This window comes from Gavialis gangeticus, unplaced genomic scaffold (assembly GCF_001723915.1).
Source record: "Gavialis gangeticus isolate Ggan-Ray unplaced genomic scaffold, GavGan_comp1, whole genome shotgun sequence".
NCBI classification, from domain to species: domain Eukaryota; kingdom Metazoa; phylum Chordata; order Crocodylia; family Gavialidae; genus Gavialis; species Gavialis gangeticus.
In genome coordinates, this window is record NW_017729029.1 from 70,154,918 (window position 1) to 70,168,655 (window position 13,738).

Below are 13,738 nucleotides of genomic sequence, written 5' to 3' on the forward strand. Positions count from 1 at the left end.
GTCAAATTTCCAGATCTGGCTGGATACTAGAAAGTTACCACCACTCAGTCATCAACAGTATATTCTTTCCATACCATGAATGACACACACACACACTCTCGAAAAGTAACAGAGGTCTGGGATACAGCAAGCTATTTAACAGGGTGACAAGTACATAGGGGAGACTGTGAACAGAAGTTATTAAATGTCTAGGTTTAGCAGAGGTTTAGAAGTTTAATTCAATTAAGAAATCCCCTACCAACATGGCTCTCAACTGGAAGACTGCCCCATAGTAGCCCTTTACACCATTCATGCTGCAAAAACATGCCCCACTCCTCCACCACACCAACCAGATTTGCCCTAACCAAAAATTTATGAACTACAGTGAACTGCTATAAAGCCTAACAGACAATGATTATTCACAGGTTGTTTCCATATACCATAGATCCATATGCAAAATTTAAAACATCACGCTGCCTTTAGTTAAGTAAAGCTAGTTTGCATATGTACAACCACTTCTCATCGTTTAAATGTTTCTCAAACTGCACCAAAATTTCAGATGACATTATCAACTAGATGAGTGACTCATGTAATACAGTATGGATAAGTACTATTGTATACTACAGACATTTTCTGTCTTTAAGTGATTTTTCAGACTATACACATAGGTCGACATCTCCCCAGTTCAACATTTTCAGTTTTGTATTGAGGCATTTACCTAGAGTAATATAAAGAGGAACTGCAACTAACAACACATGATCAACGGTATAAAAGTATGCCAGGCTGGATAGGTTAACCCTTAGGCACTCCTTCACTAAGAGCAAAACATGTTTTAGCTGCAACTACAAAGCAATTATCAACAATTGACCTAAGCAGTGTGCATGTTATTGACGATTTTAAAAAATTAAGTCTTGTAACTAATCACAAGTTAGACTGCCACTGATCCGGCAATACAAAAATATACTCATCTATTTCTTCGCTAGGGGAAGGCTTTCTTTTTACTGACAAGGAGTCATCTGGGTCAACATGGTACAGCTCTTTGAGGTTATTTTCCTGAGTTAATGGTGTAATACATAAAAAACCCAGATGATTTGTTTAAGTCTCACAAAACTAGGAAAGATTAAGCCACAATACTTCTAGAGGAGAAGAGAGATACCAGCGGTCATTCCTTTATTTCATAAATTGGATAAGCTATCAAACTTGAGATGTTTTAGAGTTCTTCAGGTCAGGTTGACATTAGATCACATTTGCTAGCACACCTAGACAGACAGAAGTCACCTGTGTAGACAGAGTGTCTACAATACTAACCCCCAACAAGAATTTGCATAAACCCTAGCTTCCAAAATTACTAACTGCATTTATCACCACTTCCGTTTTAAGCTAGCTACTTTAAGTGACATTATCTTACTAGTAAATGGATCCCTATCAAGTGTTTGTTTTGCAGGAAGAACCCTACAAACACTGACAAAAAGCACGGTCCTTTAAGCTGTAAGTTGCAAGATAACAAGCCTACCATCCAGCTAAAAAGCCTTCATGTTTGCAGTCGGGTAATTTTCCGTTCTATCAGACAAAGATAAAACTGAGGGCAGAAAAACTGAGGACAACAAACACTGGACTGAAAGCGGTATAAGAATCTCTTCTGTGACCCAAAAGACATTTTGTTTCAGAACAGCTTTAGTCTGACCTTAAGCAGCATTTCTCATGTATGTCAAGGTACTATGTAGCCCTGAGTCTCTCGCTCCTCTCATACCAATATCCTCTGCCTATCCAGTTTACAGTATACCTTAAATCTACATCAATTAGAGGGGATTACAGAAAGACAAAAGAGATTCCTCTTCTTTAAATAGGCATGAAGCTCAATTACAGCAAACATTTATTTAGGCCCAGGAAGGTTTAGAGAATGAAGTATATCTTCAGATGCTACTATAGAGACTAACTTTTTCTACCGGTTGATTATTAGTTAGAATAGTATAAAAGAACAAGTCTGAGAAAGGCATTCTCTTTTTCTGCTCTGAGGCATCAAGATACTTAAGGATGAAAAGCACTTTGTTTAGAAACACACATTTTTGAAAGCAGAACCTTTTAGAATTGCCTGGTACCTTCATTTAAGGAACAGGATGGAGGTTGAAAATGATAAGAGCTTTTCTAATAGAGAAAGCATTTTTGTCAGAAAGTTCAAATCAGAAGTAGACATAACAGGATTCCAAATCTTTTTTTGCTGAACTATTTTCTTTAAAAAAAAAAGTTAAGGTTTTTCTGATTGTGGTAGAAATCCAAATGCCACTTCTGCACCTTGTGTTTTAACTTTTCAAAATGGGGGAACATAACTAGGGCATTACTAGTCACCTGCATATGCATGAGTTGTATATTCCTAAATATTCTAAGTTTCTCACATTTTTTACTATGAGAGTATCTGGTATCATTTAAACCAGGGGCAGGCAATTATTTTCACTGGAGGGCTGCTTATCAAGGTTTAGTGAGCTCTGGAGGGCCACACTGATAGACCCACCCCTTGACAGCTGCCTTATCCCCTGGTCACCATCTTGGGACCAGAAGTTGTCCCCTAACCTCTGACCTTTGCCACTGGAAGTCCCTTGCCTTGACCTTTTAACACCTACTATAATATATTTTAGTTTTATTACAAAAAATATTTTGTCATGATTTGTATTTGTACATATAGAGTGTAGTGTATATAGATAGAGGTGATTGCATAATAACCAAAAAATAAAATCTTAGTTTTGTATTGTGCGCGTGTGCACATTGGGGCGGGGTGTGTGCAAGGAGCAATAGTCCCGATGCGACTGTCACAGGTGGTACAGGCTGCTACATAGGCTGCCACAGGTCGTAAAGGCAGTCTGTGTGAAGCATACAGCAAATTGGGGAGGGAACAGGGAAAAAAGCAAAGTAGTAGATTGGGCATAGAGCACAGGGAGGGAAGCCGGAAGCAGAGCAGCAGATCAGGCAGGGGAAGGGGACTGGAACGGTACTTGGGGAAGGTACGGAGCTCATCTGGGGGTTGCCTGCCAAGAAGGTTGGTCCCCGCTTTTCTATAAGTTATTCTGACTTTCAGTAATGTCCCCAAGAGCCAACAGCACAGTATTAGATTGCTCATTTCCTCTGCTCCTCTTTTTAAACCAACACTTTTCAACCTGTCGTATCCTACCTTTAAGTCTAAAGTAATACCCAGCATTTTTTTTCCACTTCAGAGTACTTAAAAGATGGTTTTGCTAACCTAGCAGAATCCACTTGACTCTTTAAAGTCAGCTTTCATTGTAGTATATGGGACAACTTGGTTTCTGCTGAGGCCCAGTAACTCATTCCACATGCAATGTGCACATCAGTCCACTAGAAAGCAAATACATTTAAAGTACTGGATTTTTTTTAAATGAAAAAGAGGAAGTCTGTGTTCTTTAAAATGAAAAGTTTTAAATGGTCATGAAATTTTGGGGTTTGACATTAACAATTTCTCTAGATCCGATTGTTGTATTCTGATTTTTTATGGTTACAATTCAAAAGATGAAGAAAAAAAAACAAAACGAACTTGTAAAACTTTAGGGCAGACCCTATGAGGAGAGGCTATGGGACCTGAACCTGTTCAGCCTTCACAAGACAAGGCTGAGAGGGGACCTGGGGGTCATCTATAAACTTACCAGGGGAGACCAGGGGAATGGGAGAGACCCTGTTCACCCAAGCACCTCCCTGAGTAACAAGGAATAATGGCCATAAGTTGTCTGAGAGTAGGTTCAGGCTGGGCATTAGAAGGGACTATTTCAAAGTCAGGGCAGCTAGGATCTGAAACCAACTTCCAAGGGAAATGGTGCTGGACCCCCTACCTTGGAGGTCTTTAAGAGGAAGCTTGACAATTACCTAGCTGGGGTCATATAAGCCCAGTATTCTCTCCTGCCTGGGGCAGGGGGTCAACTTGAAAACCTATTTAGGCCTCTTCTGACCCTGCATCTATGAATCTATGCACTTCATTTACAGGGAATGAGAGAAAGTTTAAAAGGAAATTAGGTATTTGATTATGTTTCTTGCTTTTTTTGGCTCTTGTCATCATTAAAAGGTAGTCATCCCAGGATAGTTCTGTTTCATATTTGTATAATATTTCAGTGATATGTCAACCTTGCACAGAAGTAATCCTGTAAGATATAGGTTTAAGAAGTTAACATAGGATACAGGGATGCCACACTACTCCAAAATGTTTAAAGCAGCTTCATATAATTAAATAGGCTGCTTGGAAGAAAACTTTCAGGAGGTTGAAAAGTGGCATTTTTAAAGGAGTTATACGCTTCAGAAATACCAGGTTAGATTTTGGGGAGAAAGGGGAAGAAGAGGTTGGAAGAAAAAGGAATTAGAAAAGGGAACTGTAGGTTTAAAAACTGTGAAGTGTCAGTCATAAGCTCAGATATTTACAAGTTCCACAAGCCTAGCTAGAGAGCTCACATAACCACCCACCGACAGAGCAAGATCCATATTTCTCTGTAAGTGTCATGGTTGACACTCTGGTGAGAAGACTGATCTTTATTTGCTAGTGGGCTTCCAAGCCACTTTTACCATAGTATGTTTGACATTTACTACTTTTAAATTATTGCAATTGCACTGTAGATTCATGAAGAAGTGACTTCAGTTTCGCTACCGCCAATTCTAGCTTTCTATTTGACAACACGTAAAGATCAAACCAAATCTAACAAAGACCTTCCTGTTTGTTTTAACCAGAACATTTGAATTATCTTCAGCAAGAGCACAGGTGGTATGAAGGACCCACTTCTACACACATAGCTGCAGTGCAGTCATATGGTGCCAAGAGATAGAGCATTATGCTAAGAGAGCAGAGGAAAGGAGTTTAGTAGTTAGTGAGGAGATCACGTTCAAAGACAATAATTAAAGTGCTCACCTGTGTAAATGACTAGGCATGTCAGAGAACAAATCAGCTCCAGAGCTAGGATTCCCAGGATAATATAGAGATATATTCTGTTATTGTCAGGAAAAGAATGCTGAGCCGATAGTATCAGAAGCAGGGCAGTATTTCCTGAAACAAACATGAACAACATTTCCCAGTTGTTACAATCTAGCCAATTAGTAGCAAATCACTCAAAACCCCTTCCCCAAATCTATTTTTGCTGGACTAGATTGTTTAGCCATGTTATGAAAAAATAACGGGGCAAATAAATTACCTTCACTTCTGTAAAAGTTTAAGTAATAAATAGATTACAAATCTGTGACTGCTATTACTTGTGAATTTGTTAAGGTACATGGATCCTTCAGATCATAACATTCATCTAGTCCAACAAGATCCTGAGCTTGGGTTCTGAATCTCTTGAAGTCTCAAATCACAACCAAGACAGACAGCTATGTGCTCTTGTTTAAGCATCTTTTATATTTTCTAATACTCTGAATTTTTGGTATGATAAACTTGTTCTGCATATCCAGTCAGAGCTCTGTGCTTACAGTGATACTAACATAAAGCCAACACTTCAGTTTAACTTTATGTAAGTGAATTTTAACTGCTAAAAAACACACAGAAGTACCAAGTCATCTCTGTATGCAGGGAGGAGTTTTAAACACTTGTCTCAATGACTGAAAGTGCATGTTATTATAAGCAGTATGTGAAAAAGGAAGATATTCTGCTATTCTGAGTTATGCCAGAAATGACCTTCCAAATAAAGTCCAACAGATCACAAGCTTGATTTTATTCAGTTCTCTTGGTACTGAATTCTTCCATGAGTGGCAAGGAAAAGATATGAACCATTACCATGCATAGCATGCACCCTCATTAACTCTCTATTGTAACCTCTACCTATTCTCAAACCAACCCACCCCTCTTTGCATGTACAGATTTGGTCCCATCTAAAATAGACAAGAAGTTCTTCAGGGTACAGATCAGGTGCTGCTTTCCAGCTACAGAGTTCCTGTGACATTCTAGGCAATTTAATGGAAGCATCCATGTAGAAGACACAGTAGAAGACAGCTTTGAACTTCCTGGCTTTAGAAGTATCTTGGTTATACCATGATGGATAGCTAAACTAGTTAGAGCCAAAATGACAGTTTTCACTTCGTTGTTTTTTCACTGCAGTGAAATCAAAAGTTTTCCATACCAAACAACGTTTAGCTTGTATGGTTATATACTTTAGACTTCGAGTACTAGATGCCACAAACTTACAGGAGAAAAAAAACCCCCAAAACACCTCTTGGTCTGAAAGTATTAGGAAAAAGCCAGGCTTGCTGCAGCTTGATTCTGGATTGCACTTTAGGCATCAATCCTCATTGTTAGAGCTCTACCTAGTGGCCATCTCATGATGTTTCTCCCACTTGAGAGAAATCTGGGCTTTTGGACATGTAAAACAACTGAAACTAAAAAAGAACATTAGTTTGATGAACTGTGATTCTATTGGCTATCAGGATTGGTGGGTGAAGTTTATTGTTCACTTATCCAAAGTACAGCATGTTCTCAACTCAGTCAATAGTTCCTACAGCACAAACCCCTTTCTAAAGTTACCATAAATTGATTTTTGACAAGGAATTAGATTGTTTTTTTCCTGGAAAGTGGGCAAGAGCTTTTCAGTAAGAAGGAGGTCTTCCATGCCATCCCTGAAGTCAGGAAAGAGTAAAACTGTAGAATAATACCACAAATTGGTTTCTCCCCAGAAAAAGAAAAGCAAAAATTAAACTGATCACCCTGTTGTCGGCTGAGGAAATTCTTATTTTACCTAATATTAGCCAACTGGAACTTTAGCCACAGGCAGCTCATTGTTTTCATTAGAAGTCAAGCACGCTTGGACAGTGACAAAGGGAATGCTGATGTCAAGGGCCTTTTACTCTCCATTGTTTCATTCTGTATTTTCGGGCTGCATCTAAACAAGTGTTGATGTGTGGTATGTGGTGCCATGGACCCGTCTGTGATGCCACACACCACACGTGGGTGTTCCCTGCACTGTTACCTTGTAGCACAGGGTTGTTTATTTTTTAACCCAGAGATCCCAGGGTCAAAAAAACAAAACAAACAAAAAAAACCATGCAAAAAAAAAAGAAAAAAGTGGGGCAGTTTATGTGGTAGCAATGTGTGCCACCCAAAACCAGAGCCTGGCTGGCTGGAGCCATGCTCTGGCTGCCGGCCAGGCTCACAGCTCCAGGAGTGCTGCAGCTCCCTGAGACCCCCAGGTAAGGCTGCTGGGGCCAGCACAGTGGCTGGCACCAGCCTCCCCTACCCTACCTAGGGTAACCTGCTGCATACCAGATGGCATGGTGGCATGGGCGTTCCCCAGGGACAAGTAGAAGTGGCATAAAGTGTGTTGCTGCTGCTTGTCCCCGGGGAAACAAACACCTGCGCTCATGTGGACACAGCCTTGGAGGGCATCTCTTGGAAAGGATCTTTTCACATATGCAGCCAAGGAAACCTGTATGAACTAACTGTCTAACTATTCCTATATCCACCTTTCATTTTAAAGATGCCACACATCTCAATTCCATTTCTCCATCCTCAAATGTAATTTATTCTTGTTAAGAAGTTTAACAAAGATTAAAATTTCTGAAATTTGATTGCAGAGTCCAGATCAGAAGGCTGTAAACTTTCTAGAAGAATGGGAGCCAACCGTTTTTGCAAGGGATGCCACATATTAGTCATACCCCATCCCAAGTGCCACCCTGATCCCCTTATTCTGCCCAGTCTGCTGCTCTGCTTTCCTACCAATGTGCCACCATGCTCCCTACTCCCTCCCTAATCTACCATGTGCCACTCAGAACCAGCTGTTGTACTATTCAAAGCCTATCTTACTTTAGAAAGGCTTTGAAGAGTGTGAGAGTGTACGTGTAAATGCTTCAGCTCACAATATTTACCAATTTACTCCCAAGTAATATTTACCAAGCTCACAATATTTAGCAGTGTAAATTAACAGAAACAGCCAAAAATACAAACAAGGTCAGCTCACCTGTTGAGTGTACCACTAGCGGAAGCCTTTTAAGATGTCTAGTTGATCGGTAGATTGAGAGGTAGCCTCGGCTTCTGGCTTTACTGTGATGATACTGGACATACCGTTCAAACAGAACAAGCAGAATCCATAGAATTACTTTTGCAATTACTACTACAGTCTGTACCTTAAAAGGATAGGTGTAGTTTTTAGGGCACTTATCTTCATTTGGGTCAGGATAAGAACAAAACATGACTGCTAAAAATACTAAGACAACAAATGCAACCTGGGGAAAAAGGGGGAAAAAATTAGGGTTAGCACCTACAATTTTAGGAGAAAAAGTAGTCATACCAATCCATTTACTAGGTATTAGTTAAACTAGCAAAGCTTAGTTAAACCGCAACCGCCCCCTCTCCCCTGATCCCAGGGGGACCCAAGTAGCATGGCAAAGTACTCGCTTCTTAGTCTGTGGGCTCTGGAATGCAAAGCAGGCAAGAGGCTTGTGGCATTGCTCCCCTTGGTGCTTGGGAGTCAAGTGGACTGAGCAGCACAGCAATGTCCCCTGCCTGCAACCCACTTGGTGGATGCCAGTGTGCAAAGAGAAGTTGACAGCTGCTGCTTCTCTATCTCTCCCTGGTTCACAGGAGGGGCAGGTACAGTTGTTACGCTAGGACATCTCTAGACCAGGATGACCCTGCTCCCCAGAAGGCACGCAAGCCTTTCCCTAAGCTCTACTCCTCTTCGTCCCCAACGGCAGTTAAGTCATGGGAAAGTGTACAAGCATTTGTTCTCCAGGAGAAACTCTCCTGCAAATACTTCTAACTGGCTGGAGTCAGGTTATTTTTCTCCTGGAACCACCATTTTTGGTTTAGGATAAGCACTGTGAATGTTTGTATGTTTGTGGTTTCTACTGGGAGAATAGTGATTCTCCTGGTAGAAGTGGAACTTCTGTACACAGGCTTCTCCCCTCCACCAAAACTTACATGTATAAGCAACAAAAAATTGGCAATGAAAACTGTAGGAATAGTATAGAATCTTGGTCTCAGCCGGGAATGCAATGCATGAGACGGAAGTAGTGGTGTGTCAAATAGATGATCATCTTCTGTGCTCTGAGTTATCTCCAAGGACCCCTGAAATTTAAGAAAAGGAAGCTTCAGAACAGCTTTGCAGGGAAGCATGTATATCTGGTATATTCCACCCTTCCTCCTTGCATGCCCCTCCCACACACACACACACCTTTTAAAGATGTTTATTGGCAACCTCTTGTACAACACTTCGTGCTGTTTTATAAGAACATCAACTGAGATAGTTTTAGTATGTGACTTGAGGAATGGCATATGATACTAAGAGATATTTTGTCAAACTAAATATTGGGTTGTAAGAAACTGACATTAGATGACCATACCACGACTCAACTGCCCATTCTGGAGGGAGCCTTTAGTCCTTAAAAGGTTTTTTAAATAATTGAGTGCTTTTGAGACTTGATGCCTTATAATATCCACGGATGATACCTTCTTTAACATATTCAAAAAAAAGTGAATCAGTCAATGGCTGTATGGAAGTCATTAAAAAAAAAAAAGTTTTCTTTAGAAATGTTTAACTTTGGACTGATGATCGAGGGAGGGAGGAGAGAGTGCAAGGACCATACACACTTTGAACTTAGCTGTTTGTTCCTCTTTGTAACTAGCTTTTCCCTTCTGTACATTTTCTTCTGATGATGCTAGTAGACAATCAGCAGCTCTCATCTCATGAGACAGTAAAGGTCACAATCGCAACACTGGCAGCCTTTAGTTTCTTTCTCACAAATGCCAACAGTTTTTGCTTACTGGCTACAAACAATAAAACTTGGGCTCTTGAAAAGCCTGTGCCAGATCACACCGTCCCCACAAAAAACCTTGGTTGGGAGCAGCAAAGTTAACACAGCTGAATGTATTTCAGGGGTCTTAATATTTTTAGAAAACCTCATAAGTCGGCTCTAAACCAGTTGCCTGCTGTTGCACTTTTTAGTGTTTTTTTGTTTTTTTTTAGGCTGCTAAAGCTCTGATGAACCAAGTCAGTACCATAAGTCTGCTCTTATACTGTTTTCATTACTGTAGCTTCCAGCTTCCTTAGGTGCAGAGATCAAGTTCATGAACAGATTTGCAAATTTGATTTCTTCTGCCTCTCAGCTTAGTATCTTCTGCCTCTGCTGCAGCAATCCATTTTGAAAAAGAACAAAGCCAATAAAAATAAGATAAAATACAAAAAAATCCCCTCATGTAGCTCTTGCTCACCACTGAACACTGACAGCCAAGTCCAACAAGACCCTGCAGCCCTGGATTCTGTGGAAGGCCCCAGCCCTCATTTAGCTCCGCTAGGAGCTGTGCAGGCCAAAAGGAAAGTCTCAGCAGACTGGATGTTCTAGGACAGGGGTGCTCAACCCCTGGCTTGCAGGCCACACTCAGTCCACATACCCATGACACTTAGCCCACAAGGCTCCCCAAGGGTCCAGATGTTTAGCAGTGGCAGACTGGTGGCAATGAACGCCACCACCACCCCCACTACCACCAGATTTCCAAAGCCCCATGTAGCTGCATCACCCATGGGCAAGCGACTGCTAAATGGCAAGACTGGGCCCTGGACAGGCCTGCCTTGAAAGGCAGATCCAGCCTGTGGGCCTGCCTGGCACTGGCCATTGGGCCTGGTGAGCTAAATGTTTGGGCACCACTGTTTTAGAATACTTACATATTCAGAACATGGCAACTTCCATTATGATTTTCCTAAATACTTTCATTTGATGTAATAACTAGCTATTTGGTGGGGTATACTGTCAAAGCATCAAGTCATATGTCTTTGAGTAAGGCTGACCAAAAAGTCCAGGAGCATAACCCTTTCTAATTATGAAAAATCCTCAAGACTAGTTTTAACATTTCCAAAAATTATAAAGGAAAAACCCCTTTCAACTTTGAGGCTCTTGCCCATACACTATGGGCAACAAAAAAAGCACATACATGCCCACTGGTGTTATTTTTTTTGCAGTACACCTCACAAAAAGAACTTGGTTAAGTGGGCAGCAGCTCCAGACTTGTGTCATATGCAGGCTACATAAGACCCACAGGTTGGCTCAGGAGGCAAACTCATGAGATGCAAATGCAAACAGGGAAGCAAGATGCATTTACTTAAATCTAGGGCTCTCTGGAAGGCTGTCAAGTATAAGAACCAAAACAAACGTATTAGTCTTAAAAGCTCTTTTGTTACACTGAAGCCTACCAAGAAAATACATGTCAAAAACTGGAAATAAGGAAAGCAGTAAAATTATTCTCTGATCTGAAATCAAAGCTACCTGCTACCATATGGATGTAGTAGTAGAGAATATGGATTGACAGCTGAAGACTTGGTATTCAGCCTGCTGTAGCCTTGACATAGGGCATCACATTCTGTTAGCATGCTCTATCAGACTGTAAACATCTTGCACCCCAAAACAAGAGTGGTCTAGATGGTTTTCCAGCATGCCAAATGCTACCTTCAACAGAATATGTTTCAACTGCTTCAATACCCAGAGTACCATTCCAGCAATGTGTATTTTAGTCTCCAATTATCCAAAACCATTCACCTAGTCTTTCTACCACTGGCCTGCAGCACACCAGCAGCCCTTCAGCATTTCCTAGAATGTCCTGCTAGGCACAGGGCAGTAGGTTCTTCTCAACGTAGTTCCATCGAACTAGACAGTCTAGGATTTGCTCTTAGGCAGCTAGGGAAGTATTACTGAGCAGTGACAATGTAGACCTGTCAGTCAAACCATTAGTTTTTAGGTCATCTTTATAGAAAGCAGGAAGACACTGATAAGACGTGTTTCATGCAGCTCTCGCATGTTTCAGTGACAGCATTAGCTATTTTGTAGACTGACACCAAAGCCATTTCACCATCAGCAACAGTCCTCCTTTGACATTGAAGCAGGCATGAGAGGTCATGCTGATGGTGAAATCAACTCTATCATTAAAGTACCCTGAAAAGCCTCACAATACTGGACAGCAGAAGCTATGACCATTTGGAGAAAAAAAAAAAATCAGACCTAAAACTTGCATTTGCAGAACATATGCAACTCATTTAAGTCCATGGGAATTGTTTGCATCCTACAAGCCTTAGCTTGGGAAAGAAGCAAGTTGGGACAACTGATATTTATAGTCTTACTTAAAATATACCATAGATCTTACGATTACTTTCCAAGAAGAGAATTGCTCAAAGCCAGCCATTCCTCTTATACAAACTGTTCTTTGCCTTTGGACTTTGAGTTTTCTGCAAGAAACAGATTTATGAAGAGAGACTGATTGTTGCTCACTTAGCTCACCAGCCTTAAAAAACCCAAATCCTCCAATAACTCTCCCCCACAACTTTTTTTTTTTTTTTGGTTAGGAGCTGAGTGATCACCTAATCAGACAACCAGAAATACTCTTCAGAGGCTCAGAAGAGATGAAAACCGTACCCCAGCTTCTAAGAGTACGAGGGATGTTCTGTGGATGTCTAAGGATTCCTAGATACAGAAGTCTTACAAACTTATCTGCTCAGACTCAAATGTCTTTATTAGTCTGCTATTAGAAGAAGTTCCAGTAAAAGGAAGGAAAGAAATCTGAAAGGAAAGAATTTTTCAACCCTTGAGTTTCCTGACTGCAGCAAGCTCTAATCAGATGTGCCCTTCTTTCACATCCACATTTCAGGGGGATTCTTTTCAGGACAGATCATACACCATTGTAACAAAAACACCAAACAGTGACTAATGGCCCTGGTATATAATAGGGGTTGTAGACATACTGCAGTGAAAAAACCCCCCAAACACAAACAAACGAAAAAACCCTTTCAATTTCTGCCTCTGCTGCTACCTGGGTGAGGGAAATTATATACAACTTATTGTTAAATCTTCAGCCATTGAAACCTACAGAACAAGATTCAAGAACATTTTGTATAAAAACCTTTACTTTCCTGGAAAGTTTTAGTTTTCCGTTTAGATTTATATGGATATATTTTCCTGCTAAGTCTGACAACCATCTAATGTTCATCTATGCTGGAAGAATGATGATTACTGCATCAGTCAAAAATGATAGACAAATAGAATGTACTGTTCGCAATAAGCACAATCATCTGACACGTGGAACTTCTAACTCAAGAAAGCTAAGTGCTTTGACAAAGCTATACTGGTATAGTACTACAAACCTTGGTTAAAGTCAGCAACACCTATTCTTCCAAGTCTCACTATTGTAAGGCTAAATGCAAGATCCTATTTTTGAAGGTTTTGGCCAGAGTGTGAATGAGAGTGTAAACAGGATAGCAAAGTTAGTATGAAGTTTAACCATTTCTTTAAAATTTAAAAGCAATTCCCTCTCCCTTTTCCAAGTCACAAATTGTAGAGTTTACTGCACCTTTTAACTTATCAGACTTTTCCACACAAGTGTCATCCTGCTCATACCACTTCACCAATTAAAAGGCAAAGCATGCTTAAGGAGTTGCAGGATCAGGACCTTCATTTAGGTTTTGCTTGTTGACTATACATTTTGTAAAACGTTTTTCAGATAACTTGCCAAAAAATTTAGTTTGGAGAGACACAGAGAGAGACACACCAAGACCCCATTCTAAAGTCTAAACTTTTAACCAATTCCCAGGATCTATTTTGTAGCCATGTTGGTCTGGAGGAAAAAAAAGAGAAACACAAAGCTCTAAAAACTCTTGGTTCAGAGGTAATACCTTTTATTAGGCCAACTAAAAACATCTCTGAACCAAGAGTTTAAGAACAGTGTGCTTCTCTTTTAACCAGTTCTCTGTCACCCCCCCCCCCCCCTGGAATGTATCTTAGGGCTTTTTTTTTTAATGGAACCCTTTAACTA

General features: G+C 40.5%; 1 protein-coding gene across 1 annotated transcript in view; it reads right to left on the reverse strand.

Annotated features, from left to right (window-relative positions):
- Window positions 1-13,738, reverse strand: part of TMEM192 (transmembrane protein 192) — a 42,227-nt gene that overhangs the window by 19,394 nt on the left and 9,095 nt on the right. Inside the window, exons 2-4 of the mRNA XM_019521744.1 lie at window positions 8,867-9,013; window positions 7,905-8,169; window positions 4,874-5,008 (exon numbers count right to left, since the gene is read on the reverse strand). Of these exons, the coding sequence (XP_019377289.1) occupies window positions 4,874-5,008; window positions 7,905-8,169; window positions 8,867-9,013 (547 nt within the window). The remainder of the gene's footprint in view (window positions 1-4,873; window positions 5,009-7,904; window positions 8,170-8,866; window positions 9,014-13,738) is intronic.